The 16110-nt window shown below is 42.5% G+C and overlaps 2 protein-coding genes across 3 annotated transcripts in view; both read right to left on the bottom strand.

The window, feature by feature from the left end:
* Nucleotides 1-2037: 2037 nt before the first annotated feature.
* Nucleotides 2038-12796, bottom strand: SLC35E1 (solute carrier family 35 member E1). Its single transcript, XM_084614734.1, has 6 exons — nt 12405-12796; nt 11494-11564; nt 10959-11096; nt 10092-10217; nt 9370-9615; nt 2038-8487 (listed from the first exon to the last, which is right to left on the bottom strand). Exons 1-6 carry the CDS (start codon nt 12793-12795, stop codon nt 8254-8256), a joined length of 1206 nt encoding a protein of 401 aa, XP_084470860.1. The 5' UTR covers nt 12796; the 3' UTR covers nt 2038-8253.
* Nucleotides 12797-13867: 1071 nt separating this feature from the next.
* MED26 (mediator complex subunit 26) overlaps nt 13868-16110 on the bottom strand; it is a 52053-nt gene continuing 49810 nt past the window's right edge. For both annotated transcript variants that reach the window (XR_014709655.1, XR_014709656.1), the window contains exon 4: nt 13868-14880. The gene's annotated coding sequence lies outside the window, so the exon portion shown is untranslated. The remainder of the gene's footprint in view (nt 14881-16110) is intronic.

Raw genomic sequence — 16110 nt, 5'->3', positions numbered from 1 at the left:
AAAACAGAGATCGCTTTTAATTGAAAAAAAAAAATCAGTTCCATCACTCCATTTCTTTGGCAAGGCTTCCTGGACTGATCTGTTCCTGGTTCTGGCCCATCCTTCGGCTTCACTACAGTTTCCTTGAAGGGAAGCTGTAACAGCTTCACTAACAGGATACATGGGGCAGGTAGATTCTTCTATCAAGACAGATTAAATTGGGTCTGAATTTCGATTACTGGAGTAGAGTTGTATGGGACAGATCACAAGTCTGTAATGCAGAGGCCGGATCAAGGCCAGGTACAGTTTTCTCTGTGAAGGTTCACAAAAAGAAAAGAAGGACTTGTGGCACCTTAGAGACTAACCAATTTATTTGAGCATAAGCTTTCATGAGCTACGTCCGATGAAGTGAGCTGTAGCTCACGAAAGTTTATGCTCAAATAAATTGGTTAGTCTCTAAGGTGCCACAAGTACTCCTTTTCTTTTTGCAAATACAGACTAACACGGCTCCTACTCTGAAATCTGTGAAGGTTGTACTTGCTGCCCTAAGGAACATTAGAATTGTCCACTTGTCCCTGCAAGAGCAGATTTTTCTATTTTAATCCCAGTTTACCTAGAGATCTGTTCACTGTATACTCAGACTTTTGTGGTTTTTGCTCTATGGAAGAAGTAGAGACAAAAAGCTGTCTCTAGGTTTCCTTGTTCATCCCTGGAAGAGAATGAAAACCACATGAAGCACTGCATCAGCTAGGGAAACCTAGAGAGAGAGAGAGAGAGAGAGAGAGAGCTTTTTCATCTCACTACTTTTTCCATGGAGCAAAAACAAAGTCTATACCAGTATACAGTAAACAGATCTCTGGGAGAGGAGACTCAGCAGAAATAATTTTGCATTTGCAGGTTGAACTAATAATAAAGGAAGCTTCCTGTTCCTGTGCATATGATAAACACACAAGTGGACAATTCTAGTGTTCCTTTGGGTGGCAAGTACTGAACAGTGGGGTTTAAGAACCATCTTCCATTAATTTTAGGGAAGGGTGTCTAAGGAGAAGATTTAAGTGGGAGTTAAGTACCTAACCGCGCTTTATGCCTTTGTAAGAGTCCCCTACGCCATTTTGAAAAAGTCACCTATGACTGTTGGAGACTGGAAATGTGAGTCTGCTAGCTGATAGGCTGTATTAAACTATCTAGATGAAAACCATGGGATAATGTAGAACAAGTCACTGGAACCAAACTTATCAAAATGATAAGGGGGTTTTATATTGCCGACATTGTAGTATATTTTATATACCTGCTTAGACCAAACTGCAAAATGAACAGGACCTAATTGGGATAAAAATATTGACACCAGCCCACCCGCCTCATTATGCTGTGTGAGCATCTGGAAGATCTGTAACTAGAACATAGTTACTCTTACTCTTGAGTGCAAGGAAAAAAACCTATGTCCTTGGTTAAACAGGTAATATGTTAGAGAAGCCACTTACTGCAACATGTTACAAGTTTAACAGGCTAAATCCTTTGGTTATTAATAGGGCCCTACCAAATTCACAGTCCATTTTGGTCAATTTCACAGTCATAGGATTTTAAAAATCTGAAATTTCATGATTTCAGATATTTAAATCTGAAATTTCAGTGTTGTAACTGTAGGAGTCCTGACCCAACTCTGAAGGCAGGAGCGCAGAAGTAAGGGTGGCAATACCACGATCCCCCTACAGTAATCTTGCACCCGCCCCCACCCTCTTGGGTTAAGACCCGCAGTTTAAGAAATGCTAGTCTCTCCTGTGAAATCTGAATAATAGAGGGTAAAAGTACACAAAAGACCAGATTTCACGCTCTGTGATGCGTTTTTCACAGCCATGAATTTGGCAGGGCCCTAGTCATTAAATAAATTGTCCCATAGCCCAACTGCAGACTAGCTAATCTTGTTACAGCCCAAGGGTGACAAGAATTAGCCAGCTTCTCCACAATTCTAACCAGTAGGCAGGAACTGATTTTGCAGAATTCATCTTTATTTACATTTTCAATATTTAAAAAGTATAATTACAACACTTTTTTCCACTTTAAAGTTCATAAGCTAAAAATTCATAATTACTGTACATAAAAAATAAAACTTGAAATAAATTCACTTTAGATTTGGAAGAGAGATACATATCACAATTAAATATTCCTTCCCTGGAAATATTCATTTTACATTCTAAAAAGAGAAGCGTTCAGAGAACAGGAGCGGAATACACCTTTCCATATTAACATAAATGAACCAATTCTGTTGGATGCACAACTAAAAAGTTCACATTTGTGAAGTAACTGGAATATATTTAAGAACTCTACCACAGGATTCAGATTTTAGATACTAGTTTAACCATTTAGAGAGTGTCCTGAACTCATCTTTCCAAGTTGAGGCCTGCTCCACAGATCAGAAAAACTTCCTATTCCTCTAAGAACAAGCAGTTAATACTTATCTGTGCAATAAGAGCAGGTCTGTTTCCTCTCCCCCTCCTTGTCCCAAAACCTTTGTAAATCTTTTTGGACTATTCCCATTTCAACATCCTCAAAGGAATAAACACCTCATTTGCGTACATATTAGGATAGCGTAACCACAGCATTTGGACCTTGGCTCAACTCTTACAGAAATGTTATAATTTGAACATGGTGGAAGGGGGCAGGGAGAGAGAGCTTTTGTGACTTAACACCAGTCCACGCCAGCAGCACTTAACACTACACAGGAATTTTATTACCCAATGTCAGGATGTCAAGAACCTGGGCATGCAGGAACCTACTACAGAGCTAATTAAACTTAAGTATGAGCATAATTGTTACAGAGAAAGAAAATGCACATTCTTTAAAGGGACACTATCATGCCATAATTAAAAAGCCTTGTGTTACTTTTAATTAAAAAATTTAAAATATAGCTTTTCACCATTTACAGTTCACTTTTTGCATTTCATCTTATACAATAAAATTAGACTGATGTTTCATTTTATGGTTCTCATATGTTAACACAATCCTTTTGTACTTGAGTTTCCAACTTCTCTTCCAAAACTGAAGTTTAAAAAAATCAAACATTTATATTCAAGTTGATAGTTTTTAAAGGGTTTTGAAAAACCCTTTAAAAACTATCACTGACTTGCCATGTTGCTTCACACTTCAGTTGAGCAGCTTTTCTCCTTTGTCACCAACTCTTACTTCTCTCTTCACTCCCTCTGCTTCACTAAGTAATTCTCAAAACCATTTTGGGATATAGTTTATATGAGAACTACAGAACAAGACCATAAAAATCTAAATGTGGGGCCTAAACTATTAGGAAAGAAAAACTCAACTTATAAAAACAAATGACCAGTTAGAGTTTTAGAAGACCTAATGAGGACTTGATCCAAGGAGGTTTTTTTTACCTCTTTGTCTGGGACATACAGTTGCAGACACCTCCCACAGTTTCAGCAGTATACTTCAGCAGTATATTTCCAGTTACACAAAATACCAGTTCATAGACACTCCCACAAAAGAAAAAAGGTGAACTCCCCCAACACAACTATATCACAAGACCCACCCACCCTCTATCTATTAGACCCCCATCGCGCCCTAAAAGCTCACAAGAAAATGAGCTTTTGCAGCATGTCTGGATATGATGGTGCACAACTGAAACTGACTTTATACCAAACAATAGGAAGAGTCTGGTCACCATTTCTCCATCACTCTGCATTCTTGGGCGTTCCACAGAACACTGCAGGATCATATTAAGAATTTTAGTTGTAGCTTCACCTAGCAAGAAACTTCTCAATCAAGACTATCACCACCACACGCCTCCACTTGCCAAACTCTACAAGATTCTAGTGCTCCAAGTCTTTACAACCACTGTCAAGTCTACCATATCCGCAGCAACACTACTCAACCTTCTTGGTAATCACAAGGTGCCCAGAGGGCTACAACCACCACCACCAGGTATCTAAGTAAGGAACTCCACGGCAGGTCAAAAAAGTCCATCTAACCTACCCAATTAGATAGCAGATAAATCCCCACAGATTCCCCAACACTCAAAAGCCACCAGAGCAATTTCTCCCTCTCCTTAGTCTTTCACCTGATATGGACCACCAGCACACCACCAATGATGGTATATACAGAGTAGCAGATGGGAATCCGCCGCTAAGGGCAGACAAAACAGTCATACTAAGTTACATACTGAGTGGTACAGAGTAATGCAGTAGAAATAAGAACCACAAACATTTTACAGCAATTCACACTCTTGTCTACAGTTTTAAGTGCCAGATTCCATAAGCATCAGATTTTATCCTGTGAGAGGTAAAAACACTAAACACACAATAAATTCATCCAAAATGTATCAACATGTTAAAAAACACAGAATGGGGAAGGTTTTTATGTGCACCCATACAGCTGCTCTTAAATATTTACATATAAATATTTGTATGTAAATAAGATCACAATTAATCATTTACCTTAAACTGCTCTTAGCAACACCAAGTTAACCTAGGTTTTTTGTTTGTTTTTTTTAAACTCTCAGCTTATAACATGGCTAAGGGCAATACAAACAGCTTTATAGCAGAAAATTCTACTGCTACATTGAAGACAATAGAGAGGTGGGTTAGGACATTACTGAAGGATGGGACCTTTTCTGACCAGCAACTCTCTTAGTGTTGACCTGAAGTTACTAAAGTCATTTTCATTTTCACAAGAGCCTTGCACTCCTAATATATTGAACTGTCTCAGAATATAATTCATCAGTGTTTAGTTATTTCAGGTAACTGCATAAGACACCTGAATGTTTCATTGACTGAAATAAGGACACCGCTAGTCATCATTTGGTCCATAAGGGAAAGGTTTTCACAAGATCTTCGAGCAGCACCAAGTTATTTGATGGACTCTCTCAATGCAAAAACCCACGGAAGGGGTAGCTGAAAGAAGTGCCTGGTTTCTTTGCGCATGCTTATTTTTAGTAATACCCAGTACTTTTGGGTGGATAGGATTCCTCAGTTTTGCGTCAATGTAATGTACACTATAGACAGACTGTGGAACTCTGACAATTTAAAAAAGCTGCAGTAGCTGATGTCTGAATCTTAGACACTAATTACAGAGCCCCAGCTTTCTTTTATTCTATGTAAATATCTGAAACCAACATATTACACACAATAAAATATTGCAAAAAATTAATCTGGTCCCCCAATTGGCTAATATTCTTACTGATTTATGGCACTCCCTCAAAATGTACTGAAAGCAAAAAAAGAGTAACTTATTTAATAGCAGGGTCATTATACATGATTATCTAGATATACCCTTTTTATTCCTGTGTTTTCATATTTTCTACAGACCTATGTACAGTTAAATATGCCATTAATTTACAAACCATGTTAAAACTAGACAAATGTTTCACCTCACGAAACAAAATCTCGCAATGTCTAGTAATATTACAAGTTCCAACAATATCAGAAACTTCCTTTACCTGAATGTAGGCAGTAATTGCATTGGAACTTTGGTTCAGGTATTCAAGGAAATCATTTATTGTAGTATGATTCACCTAAAGATTCTATTGTACAAAGTAATTTCCACTGACTATACAGCTTGAACTAGCAAAGCATGACCACAGGTCACGTAGCCTCTAGGAAAAAAGCCTACAAAGTTATCTTCAGAGCCCTAAGTGGACGATGGCCTAGCTCTCACCCCCTATTGCATTGCACTGCTACGCATTACAGCAGTTGTGTTCATGGGGGACACTGAGGCTGCCACAGTCCAGATCAGAACTTGAGAAACAGGGACAAGGCATTCTCAGAAGGGGCCCTCACTTGTGATTACAACCCTCACAGCTGAGACTGAGCCCAAGTCCTGCTAGTTTAGGAGGGTGCAATACAAGCCTTCTAAGGAAGGAGTTGTGAAACAGACTAGGTTGCAATCACTAGAAAAAAAGGCACCTAAATATGATTAAGCAAGTATCTACTTAGGAAAAAAGGAGAAGGTGGCTGTGTTCCTCTTCCCTGAAGGGATGATTCACATGGTACCAAGATATTGTGGTGGTAGGCACACTAGAAAAGCACAGATCAGAGGGATTGTTATGCCTTTTTATGGCCTCCATCACTGCAGTAACCCAGAACAGCACCCCTATGAGGTATGGAAGAATTATCTCCATTTTACGGATAGGGAACTGAGGCACAAAAATCAAGGCTGAGATTTTCAGACAGGTTTATAGGAGTTACACACTCAGCTCCCATTGAAAGTAACTGAATTTGGCATCTAACTCCCTTAACCTCCTCTGAAAATTTCAGGCTAAGTGATTTGTCCAAGTGCACATGGGAAGTTTACAGCAGAACCAGGAACAGAACCAGAGTCCCAGTCCAGAGTATTAAACCACAAGATCATCCTTCCTTCTGCATTTATGCAATGTTACTCAGATATTAAAAAGGGTGCCTTAAAAATACATTATGTCAGTCTTTCCACTGGCTGTATTTTTCCCTTTTGCACGTTAATATGAAATAACAGTTGTAAAGAAATGAAGCCCGGAGTCTATGAAAGCAGTTGTGATTTAACAGTTGTGTGGGAAGGGTCTCCAGAATGATTTCTGAACCATGAGTTTTCCAGACTAAACATCCAAGTGCAAATTTCCTACTAGCATGAACACACTCACCTCCACTGACATCAGTAGAGTTCTGCTCATACACCATGACTGAATTTGGCCCTTTCAGAGATTCAGGTGCACCATTATCTCCTTTGAGACACATCAACAAAACTATTAAACTGGGAATTTCTACAAGCATCTAGCAAACTGGGAATAGATTTAGCTTTGCACTTACAGAAGAAAAAGGTACGTAAATAATTAATCCAGAAGAAAGCCACAAAATTATCTTGCTTCTAAAAGGCAATCATCTTTCATGAAACGAACACATGGGGACGGAGTATTTTGTATAGTATCCACCACCACTAACGTCAGTCACTAATGTTTGTTTAATGACCCATCAGCAAGAATGCGCCCAGCACTTCTTCTGCCAGAATCTCAGTCCACTATATGATGGGCTCCTCCTCCAAGAGACAAGGCCTGAAGATCATCTTCTTTGCCAAAAATAGTTTTCTATACTCCAAAGCTCATATGGCTTCGCTTTTATCTCACACACACAATTTCTGACATAACTCATTAACAAAACTTCATGTTTTGTCAAAGCACCCTCATTTATGCAAAAAGTGCAAAACAGAAAATTCAATACACATTCTTCACAATTTTACATATTCACTCTTGACTCAAGAACAATTTCTCATAATAATTCATTATTCAAGCCAGGGGCACTACAGGAGGAAAGAAGGGTATAAACGTTAACTTCCACAACTCATCTGAACATACAAGTTAGGCAGAACATACTTAGTGCTACTAGAACTATTGTGGAAGAGAAACATATAAAATATAATTGGGGGCCAAAAAATAAATTTTGTAGACAATCAGAAGGGATGTGATACATCCAAATCCACATTCATGAAACATAAGTCATATGATGGAGTATAATTCTCCCAATTAAAAGAGTAAGAAAGAAAAAACATAATCCATAAGCGTCTCCCAACTGAGCATGGCAACAAGCTAGGTTTACAAAAACCAGTGCAGAGAAGTCACAGGAAAACACCCTTGTTCCAAATACTAATTTTTATTTGGCAAGGTGTTTTCTGTTGTCAGATAAAGAGTAACTACTGAAACAGTTACACAACTTCATTAATCAAAGAATGTGAAATCTCTCCAAGAGGTACTTAATATCAACATGAAGTTTTAAACCTGTGCAACTGAAATTCAAATCTGCACAACTCTCCTCCAGCTGACAAGCCCTGCTAACACCAATTAGGAGCATACACAGTTTCACTTTCTCCAAAAGTTTCATCAATTTCATTTGGAAAGTAATGAGCTATGTAGCATTAAAAATAAAATTAAAACACAAGTTAAAGGTCAAGTTGTTAGCATGGAAAGGAAATACTGGCTACATTTTTACTGCCAAAACAGCAGTCAGTTGACAGGCTCTGAAAACATATGACAGCAAATATTTACGCTGGAGTTTTACACTTGCATTTCACCAGAATCTCTGTACAAGAATTATACTGTACACTCCTTTCCAGTGTCTGATCCAATTGCTTCATGTTTAGAGACCTGTTTGGCTGAGAATGAAAGTCTATACCACTTTTGATACACATGCATCTTCCCCTCTGAAGAACCTATACAATCTACAGCTTTACATTCAAGGGCATGCCAGAAGTTTCTGATAATTCTGGGGAAACTGTTACAGTCTATACCTGCTTATCAGAATCCTATATATCATATCTGTTTAAGTTGTATGTCGTTGGATAGTTTTGCCTGTTATACTGGAAGTGATCTGTCAAGACACTGGCTCGGCCATACTGATAATCTCCATGTTGTGCAAATGCCATGAGTCCATTCTGAGACTTTTCAGGAGTGTTCCAGTGATGTTCCATATTCATAAGGTCTCCAGTTGTAACTGGAAGTAGCTGCTTCTTTGCTTCCTGATTTGCATCATATTTTGTCTGTGGAACAAAGAATTAATTAACTAACTACTTCTCTCAGACAACAGTGAGCAAAGAGCAGACACATGTTCCACACAGAAACCAGTCACATTAGACTGCAGTGGTTCTCCACTTGCGGCCCAGTCAGCACAGAGCTGCGGCCCAGGTGACATCCTCAGGGCCATACAGGTAGTATTGGATGCGGCCCACATAACATGTTGTGGGCCATATATGCGGCCCACAATGGTAAACAGGTTGAGAACCACTGCCTTAGAGGCTGTGCTCACTAATGTTTTAAATCCACAATTACTCCTAATGCAAATCTTCTGCCATCATCATTCCTAGTTAACAAGAGTCCTGATTTTGCTCAAAAGCCTTGAGCCACTAGTGAAACACGAAGTCAATCTAGGTTAGAACAGTGATCACAAGAAATCTTTTGTTACGTTCACCAGAACCCCCAAACAAACAAGTTATTGGCACACATATTTGTGTGCTTGTAGAAGCTGAAAAGGAGCAAGAGCAGCACTGTATACATTTGTAAGAATGAATTTAAGTGGTGGTGAAAGATGCTATAATTTACAACTCTGGAGATAAGTTCACTGATGCCACAAATGTCACAGTAAGGAGCAGCAAAGCAAGTCTCCCCTTATGCACTGCTCCCCACTTCCAACGTCAATGTGTCTCAATCCACCCAAGGTCCAGGGGGAGCTCATTAACCAAGGCCCATTCATTTCTTGGTCTCCCGAGCCTGACAACTTGGCCATTTATGATTTTTGTTTGGGATTTTTTTTGTTACACAATTACCTGTTTTGGTCTGCTTATGGACAACTCATTTTACAAAGGCTATTTACAGTCAGTAAAGAGTAACGGCTGACTGGCGTAGGTTTCACAATAGAGACTTACCTTGTTATACAAAAATACCCCTAAGATTGCAGTTAGCATCCCAAGAACGTTGGTGCTGGTGACTGGATTTCGAAGCATTATAAGGGAAACTGTAATGACCATGATCCTTTTTGTGGCATTTGCAACAGAGTAACTTAATGGGCTGATTAAGTTAAGAATACTGAAGGCGATGACATTCTGGGCAAAGTTACAAAATCCACTGATTATGAGCAGCATTAAAGTCCAGGACCAGTGGGACACTGTACTCTATGGAAAAAACAAAGTAAAAAAATGTTAATCTTCAGTTTCAGAGAAGAAATAGAGAACTTCGTAAGGCGAAAAGGATGCAATTCACAATAGCTTCTCAAACAAGTCACTTGTTACTGGCATTTTGGTAGGGAGGGCTGAGTAAAAAGGCAGTGGTACACCACTATCTCCCCTCTCAAATTAACTGTTTTGTCCATTTCAACAGGCAACCTCACAACCTATGTTTTAGGCTCATCACAAGCTGCTCTTCAGTGCTCTTGCCTCATGGTGCTAGTGCCACATACCAGGCAAGTTTTGTTTTGCCTCGTGACTCTGTAGTGAGCCCTTACCATAACCTCAGTGCCTGCTTTTTCACCACTGTTTAGTGGCACATGGTGGCAATTACAATACTTCTTGCCTTAGATATGGGTAAATCTTTAAAAAGCAGGAGAGATGTCCAAGCAATTACCCTACCTTGAAGCTTGCCAAAGACTTACCAAGTCATTTTCTACTAGAAAGGAAGAAAGATCCACCAAAACCCATGTTGGGATCATGAAGAACACAGCATGACATCCGAGTATGTTTAGCAGCCGAAGATGATGTATTCTGGAATCTCTCAACACCTGATAAAGACATCAGAAATCACCCTTTCTCCAAGTATTGACCATCCTCACTCAAAGGATGGGGAATTGTTTCAGCAAGTACAATTCCAAACATTTGACTCATTGATGTAGTGTTTGATCAAACAACTACAATACTTCTCTTTCACAGAACCTACAACTCACTTTGTACCATGTGATTAAAGATAACTAGCAGCCTACCTGAAGGCAGTGATGTACTGCCTAGTTGACTTGAATGCTGGAAGGGTCAACAGCCAAGTCTTTATTCTATATAAGGGCATTAGTCACATACTAATAAGTGCTAAATATTCTGTTTGGTATTAAGAAGTCTGACTTTTGTTCACAAGTTGATTTACATGTTTTAAATTTGGATTGTAGTTCCACTGCAGGACTTGGAGTAATGGCACTTCAGTCTGGAGAGAGGGGCTGGCTCAGTAAAGATGCCATCCTTCAAATATGTTGTTAGACATGAAGTCCTCTCAATCATTGTTGATGGAAGCTAAAGATTCCATGGCATGGAACAAAGCCAAGGATAAACTCTGGGTCATGGCCAACTTTCTTCACTCAACATAACAGCTAACTTCCAAGGCTTTGTGAACTATTGCTGGACATATAACAGATGCACAAAGCACCATATAAGAATACAAACCCAGTTCTAAACTGGGAAATACATTCCTGCCATCCGAAAGGTGATGCCACATATTTAAGAGTTCCATCCAGCAGAACGAACAACAGAACTATTACCTTTTTGGAGAAGATGTTCTGAAGCGAGAAACAGAGTGTAGCAGCAAGAGCACTGATGAGTCCCCACATATCAAAAGAGAGTTCAGTGACTGTAGCCAGCAGTACACCACTGATTATAGGGATCAGTGATAAATACACCTGGAAGAGGAAGCAGATGACAGCAGCATGCATCTTCTAGGAACTTTCAAGTCAACAACATTCATGCACATTTTTAGAGGGACAACAAGATCCTGGGTTTCCGCTTTCACCTTGTTGCAGCTTGAGAAAATTATACTGTGCCAGATACATGGGAGGAGTCTGGCTCCAGATAGCACAGAATAAGCTCGCTCTTCATATTTGGAAGGATTTCTTTACAATTATAAGGACTAGACGCTTATATCTGTAAAATGAATGCTTACTCTCTGAAATCTTACAGTACTCGCTTGGGAAAGATTTCCACTTGCCCCATGTGAGTGAATTTTTCAATCCCTGTCATTAAATTCAGCATGGATTAGCAATGGAAAGGAAGATGAGGAATCACCAGTAATTTCCTTACCTTTGTAGTCTGTTTTTCTTTCATTATAATTCTTGACAGCAGAACCACCCATATTGGCATTGTTGCCTTTACTGAAAGCAGAAGGGAAGTTTAAATAAGGGTACTAAAGTCAAACTATTCCCAACAGAAAAGCATGAATGGGGAAAGTACACAGAAGTCTGGAAAAGGACATATCCAAACCCTAGTACTGAGGAAGAGTTAATGTCACAACTGAGATTATGAAAATAAAACAAAGATTAAGATCATCAACGAAGGTGCCGCAAGTACTCCTTAACTTTTGTCAAGTGGAAGTTTCACAAAACTGTTAGAAACTCAAAGTGTTATGCCTTTCCTTTAAAACATCATTTGTTTAGAATGTGGCTGAGCCTAACATTGATCATACATTTAGAGGGGTGGGGAGTCCATAGCTCAGGCTGACACAAAGAACCAGATTAAGAGTCTACAGAAAATAGTAAATAGGATGGGTAGCTCAAAAAGGGGAGTGGCAGGAATATAATATCAGGGGGCAGCCGTGTTAGTCTGTATCCACAAAAACAACAAGGAGTCCGGTGGCACCTTAAAGACTAACAGATGTATTTGAGCATAAGCTTTCGTGGGTAAAAACCTCTTTAAGGTGCCACCGGACTCCTTGTTTTTGAGGAATATAATAGGCCACAAGGAGCAAACGTTACTAGTACATGAGCTGGGAAAGACTCTACAGGAACCAGGGCAGGGGTAACTCAGTTTCGAGGGAAGGGAAGGGAAGCAACGAGGCTGAGCCAAGGACAGGTCAGAGAAATGGCACCCCTCCCCACCAAAGGCGCCCCGGCCCGGGCCGGGCCCGGAATAACGCAGGGGGCTCCCTGGGGCCGGCTGAACTAGGCTCTGCGGCGGCTGCACGGAAGGGCTCAGCTCTCCCCGGCGCCCCTCACCTGTGTGCGCGTAGGACACCGGCACCCGCCAGAGCGAGACGTGCGCCGACACGGAGGCGAAGTACTTGCCGAAGGCGAGCGGCAGGATGTAGCGCGGGTAGGCGCGGGGCGGCAGCTGCGCGGGCCCGGCCGGAGGGACGCGCCAGGCGCGCAGCAGCGGCGGCAGGAGGCCGCAGAGCCCCAGGATGTGGAAGAGCGAGACGGTGACTGGCCGCGGGAAGCCACCCAGCAGCAGCTTGTTCACCACGTTCCCGCCCGCGCTCAGCCCGTACCAGGCCAGGCAGAGCGCGGACACCCGGGCGCCCTCCCGCAGCGCCGGTCCGCGCGCCGCGCCCGCCGCCGCGGAGCCGGAGCCGGAGCCGCCGCCCGGAGCCGCCAGCGCGGCCGCCATCGCTACCTACGGGTCCCGACAGACCGCGGCGCAACGTCAGCGCCGCCAGCGCGTCGCTTCCTGGGGGGCCCTCCCCGCCATGCCACAGGGCTCGAGCTCGGGGCTTTGCACGTGGCGTCACTTCCGCTCGCCTGGCTCCGCCTCCGCCTCCGCCTCCGCCCGGGCAGCGAGGAGCCGGAACGGGCCCCAGCAGTCCGGGTTTGCGGAGAGCGTCGCGTCCCGGCGGGGCCGAAGCCCGGGGCTGGGGTGGGCCACAGGCCTCTACGCCCGGTGGGGTCCGTGCCCGGGCGGCGGGGCAGAGCGGCCCGGCCCCGCCAGCGTCGTGGGGCGACGCGAGGCTCGAAGAGGAGGCGCGCGGTGCCCTTGGCGGGAGGCAGCACGAACGCCGAGGTAACGGGCGAGGCCCTGGCCCCGGCCCGGGGGGAGGCCCCGCAGCGCAGGGCTCGCCCCGTCCGAGAGACGAGGAGGGAGGTAATGTCTTGGACGTCCCTCTCCGCCCGAGCGGGTCCCGTGAAAGCCGTTACCTCCCGCTCCTGCCCTCTCTGCGGGCCGGGCTCTGGGTCAGGCCGCTGGACGGAGGCGGGGGAGCTAGGGGGCGGGGCTGCCACACCCCGGGCTTGAAATGCTTTCCGTCAAATACAGGGCTTACAAGGGGGGTTACGGGCTCTCTGCAGCGCCCCCCCACACACCCACACACCCCCACCCAGCGGCGGTTGGTGCTAAGCGCAGGGGAAACCTGGCTTTGATTTCAGCTCCTGAGCGCCTGCCTCGCCTCTCGGCCGGCAGCCTCTCACACGTAGAAGCGCAAGAGCAGCCCAGGCATGCAGCAACTACCCCTGAAACTCCCTGACCGACCTTTTCCTCTCCAATAGTTCAAACACGGCTAGTGCAACTTAAACACAACGCGGTAGTTCTGGAAGGTTCCCCCGAAACCAGCTGTTACGTCACCATGAGCACACACCAGCTGTAAAATAATTAAGGGCGAGGGAGGACGGTGGTACAATGTCAGAAGAGGGAAGCGCCTTAAGAACTAACTGTTGCCAGCTACTCCATAGAATTAACCTAGGTAAAACTTCCACAGACCGAACTTACTCATGACTTGTTACAGGAATATTAAACTCAGAAGCAGTCTACATTAGCATGCGTTTGACGGATTCGTTAGTCAGGGTCAGTGCATTTATAGAGGTTGTCATGGGAGTCTGCTTGCCTGCATTTAATAATGGTGACATAGAGCTTTTTTGCATTATTTTTGTGAATGGCCTAAAAAACAAATACTAATAACCATACACGGGAGATGTACTCTCTACTATCTAATGCATCTCATTAATAAAGATCAGGAAGGCTTGGAAAAGCATTTAGCCAAGAGGCAGATCTCACCCCCACCAATAAAAATTACCAAATCACACTCTTTACTCTGAACTGCCCCATGTCTGCCACCAATCATGCCTATCCTAACACCATTGTAGTAAGGTACACATATGTATATTTTGCCCCTTGACAATGGTCACATAGAGGGGATGCAGAGATTACAGTCTTTGATGTAGTCTACCAGTGCTGTTTCTCTATACTCCCCTCTGACTCCAGGCAGCTGTTAGTTCTAAACACTTGAGAGGGAAGGTGTGTTTTTGATCTGTGTACAGGACCTAGTATATGACTAGGACTCCTAGATACTAGCACATAAAACCAATAGGGTGAGGGGTAGGGAGCACAAAAGGCACCTTTTCCCCTTAAGATAGCATAGTTACAAAATAAAGTACTTCACGTAGGTAAAAGCACATGAACTTGTTTACGTGAAGTAAAAAGGGTACAGAACGATAAAGCTGACTAGTTTTTTTTTTTCAGTTTTGTAATTTTTTTCTCAGGGAATAGATGGACAGGAGTTTTGGGACCTCCTCTGTATCTGAGGTGTTAGCTGTGTGGGACTGAAGGCCTTAGTCCAGGACTCCCAGGGCATCACTTTCTTGGTGACAGAATTTTTCCACTTGCAATCTGTGGTAAACAAATGAGGTATCCCCCTCCTTCAGGCTTCAGCTGCTCACAGAGTGAGGTGAGGGCAGCTCACTGTATACACCACTGTTTCCTTCCCTGCAAATGGAAAAAAATCAAGACCTCATTTCACATCTTGTGATTTCTTGTCAAACTCCTACATTTCCAAATGTGTTTTTTGATGTGACACACCCCCACCTCCCTCTTCCCCTCTCACTAATTTTAAAATTCAGGGGAAAATTGCTAACTGCCCATCCACCTACCCCACATTTAAATGAGCACTGAATTTAGTACTAATGAAAGACATTGCAACCCAGAGTCCTGGAAAATGAACTCCACAAACCACCACAGGAAGCAGTTTCCTCACTTACACAATTCATTCATGAATTGGAGGGGTCATCTGCAGGACAACACAGGTAACTTTCACTATTACTAATTCAGATAATCTGCCTTCCACTTATACTATCAGTAAAGATGCCAACTGGGACACTTGTTTAAAAGTGTGCTAGAATAAGACCAACTAATTTCATAGTTAGCATCGCATGGGTGTTCACTCAAAATTCATGCACACCAGATTTGGACCAGGGAGCGCGAACAGCATAAAGATAGTCAGTCCTCCATGCTAGCCACTCTTGGTCACCAATTTTAACAATAAGTGTTTCAGTAGTGCTTAAAACTTAGATAGGGATAGTTACAGATGTAATTGCTTTGGTACAATGCATAATTATTTTCATGAGGGGCTCCCCTCATAAGTGAAGGGAGAAAGTTTTTTTTAAAAAATTAGATTTGTATTGACAGTGGTAGTCATGGGCAAGATTAACACACCTACTCAGGTGAGATAACATTCCTGAAAAGTTTGAGGTGGTAGCATTAGTAAAACATTGTCTAGCAAGAGTAAGTGTTGTGTCGGGCTTTTTCCCTAAGTGCATTGAACACAAAAGGATAATACTAATAGCCTGCTGGGAACCTCCTCTCTAACACATCGCATAACTTTTACAATGAAGCAACAGATAGCTTGTTAAGGCCACTGTTTCCATACAGTCTTCCTCCTAGGGATGGGAGTTTCTACTCTGTTACCACCAATACTGATAAAACACTTCTTTACGCTTGTTAAAAATCTGCAACCATTTAAGGGAAATTATTGTTGAGTGTTTGAGCAGCATCATGTAAAGTGTTCGCAGTAAACTAAGGCTAACTAAAATATAGAATGCGAGACACATTGAATGGTTCCTGGATAGGTAAATATCAATTGTTTGTACTGCTTATTTCTTCTATGCATCCTTTGAAAAATAAAGGAATTTATATAAAACCATCTCAGCACACCTAATA

Source organism: Lepidochelys olivacea (genome assembly GCF_965140295.1).
Source record: "Lepidochelys olivacea isolate rLepOli2 genome assembly, chromosome: 25".
Taxonomy (NCBI): Eukaryota; Metazoa; Chordata; order Testudines; family Cheloniidae; genus Lepidochelys; species Lepidochelys olivacea.
The sequence above is the reverse complement of the archived record's forward strand: the minus strand, read 5'-3'. Positions and strand labels throughout refer to the sequence as shown.

Bases quoted from the DNA above. Each gene is read 5' to 3' on its own strand.
- SLC35E1 (XM_084614734.1), bottom strand. From the start codon at position 12,795: ATGGCGGCCGCGCTGGCGGCTCCGGGCGGCGGCTCCGGCTCCGGCTCC. The intron at 11,097-11,493 runs GTAAGGAAATTA...TTCCTCTTCCAG, and splicing joins AAGAAAAACAGACTACAAAG to GTGTATTTATCACTGATCCC. The intron at 9,616-10,091 runs GTAAGTCTTTGG...TTTTTTCCATAG, and splicing joins TTCTAGTAGAAAATGACTTG to AGTACAGTGTCCCACTGGTC.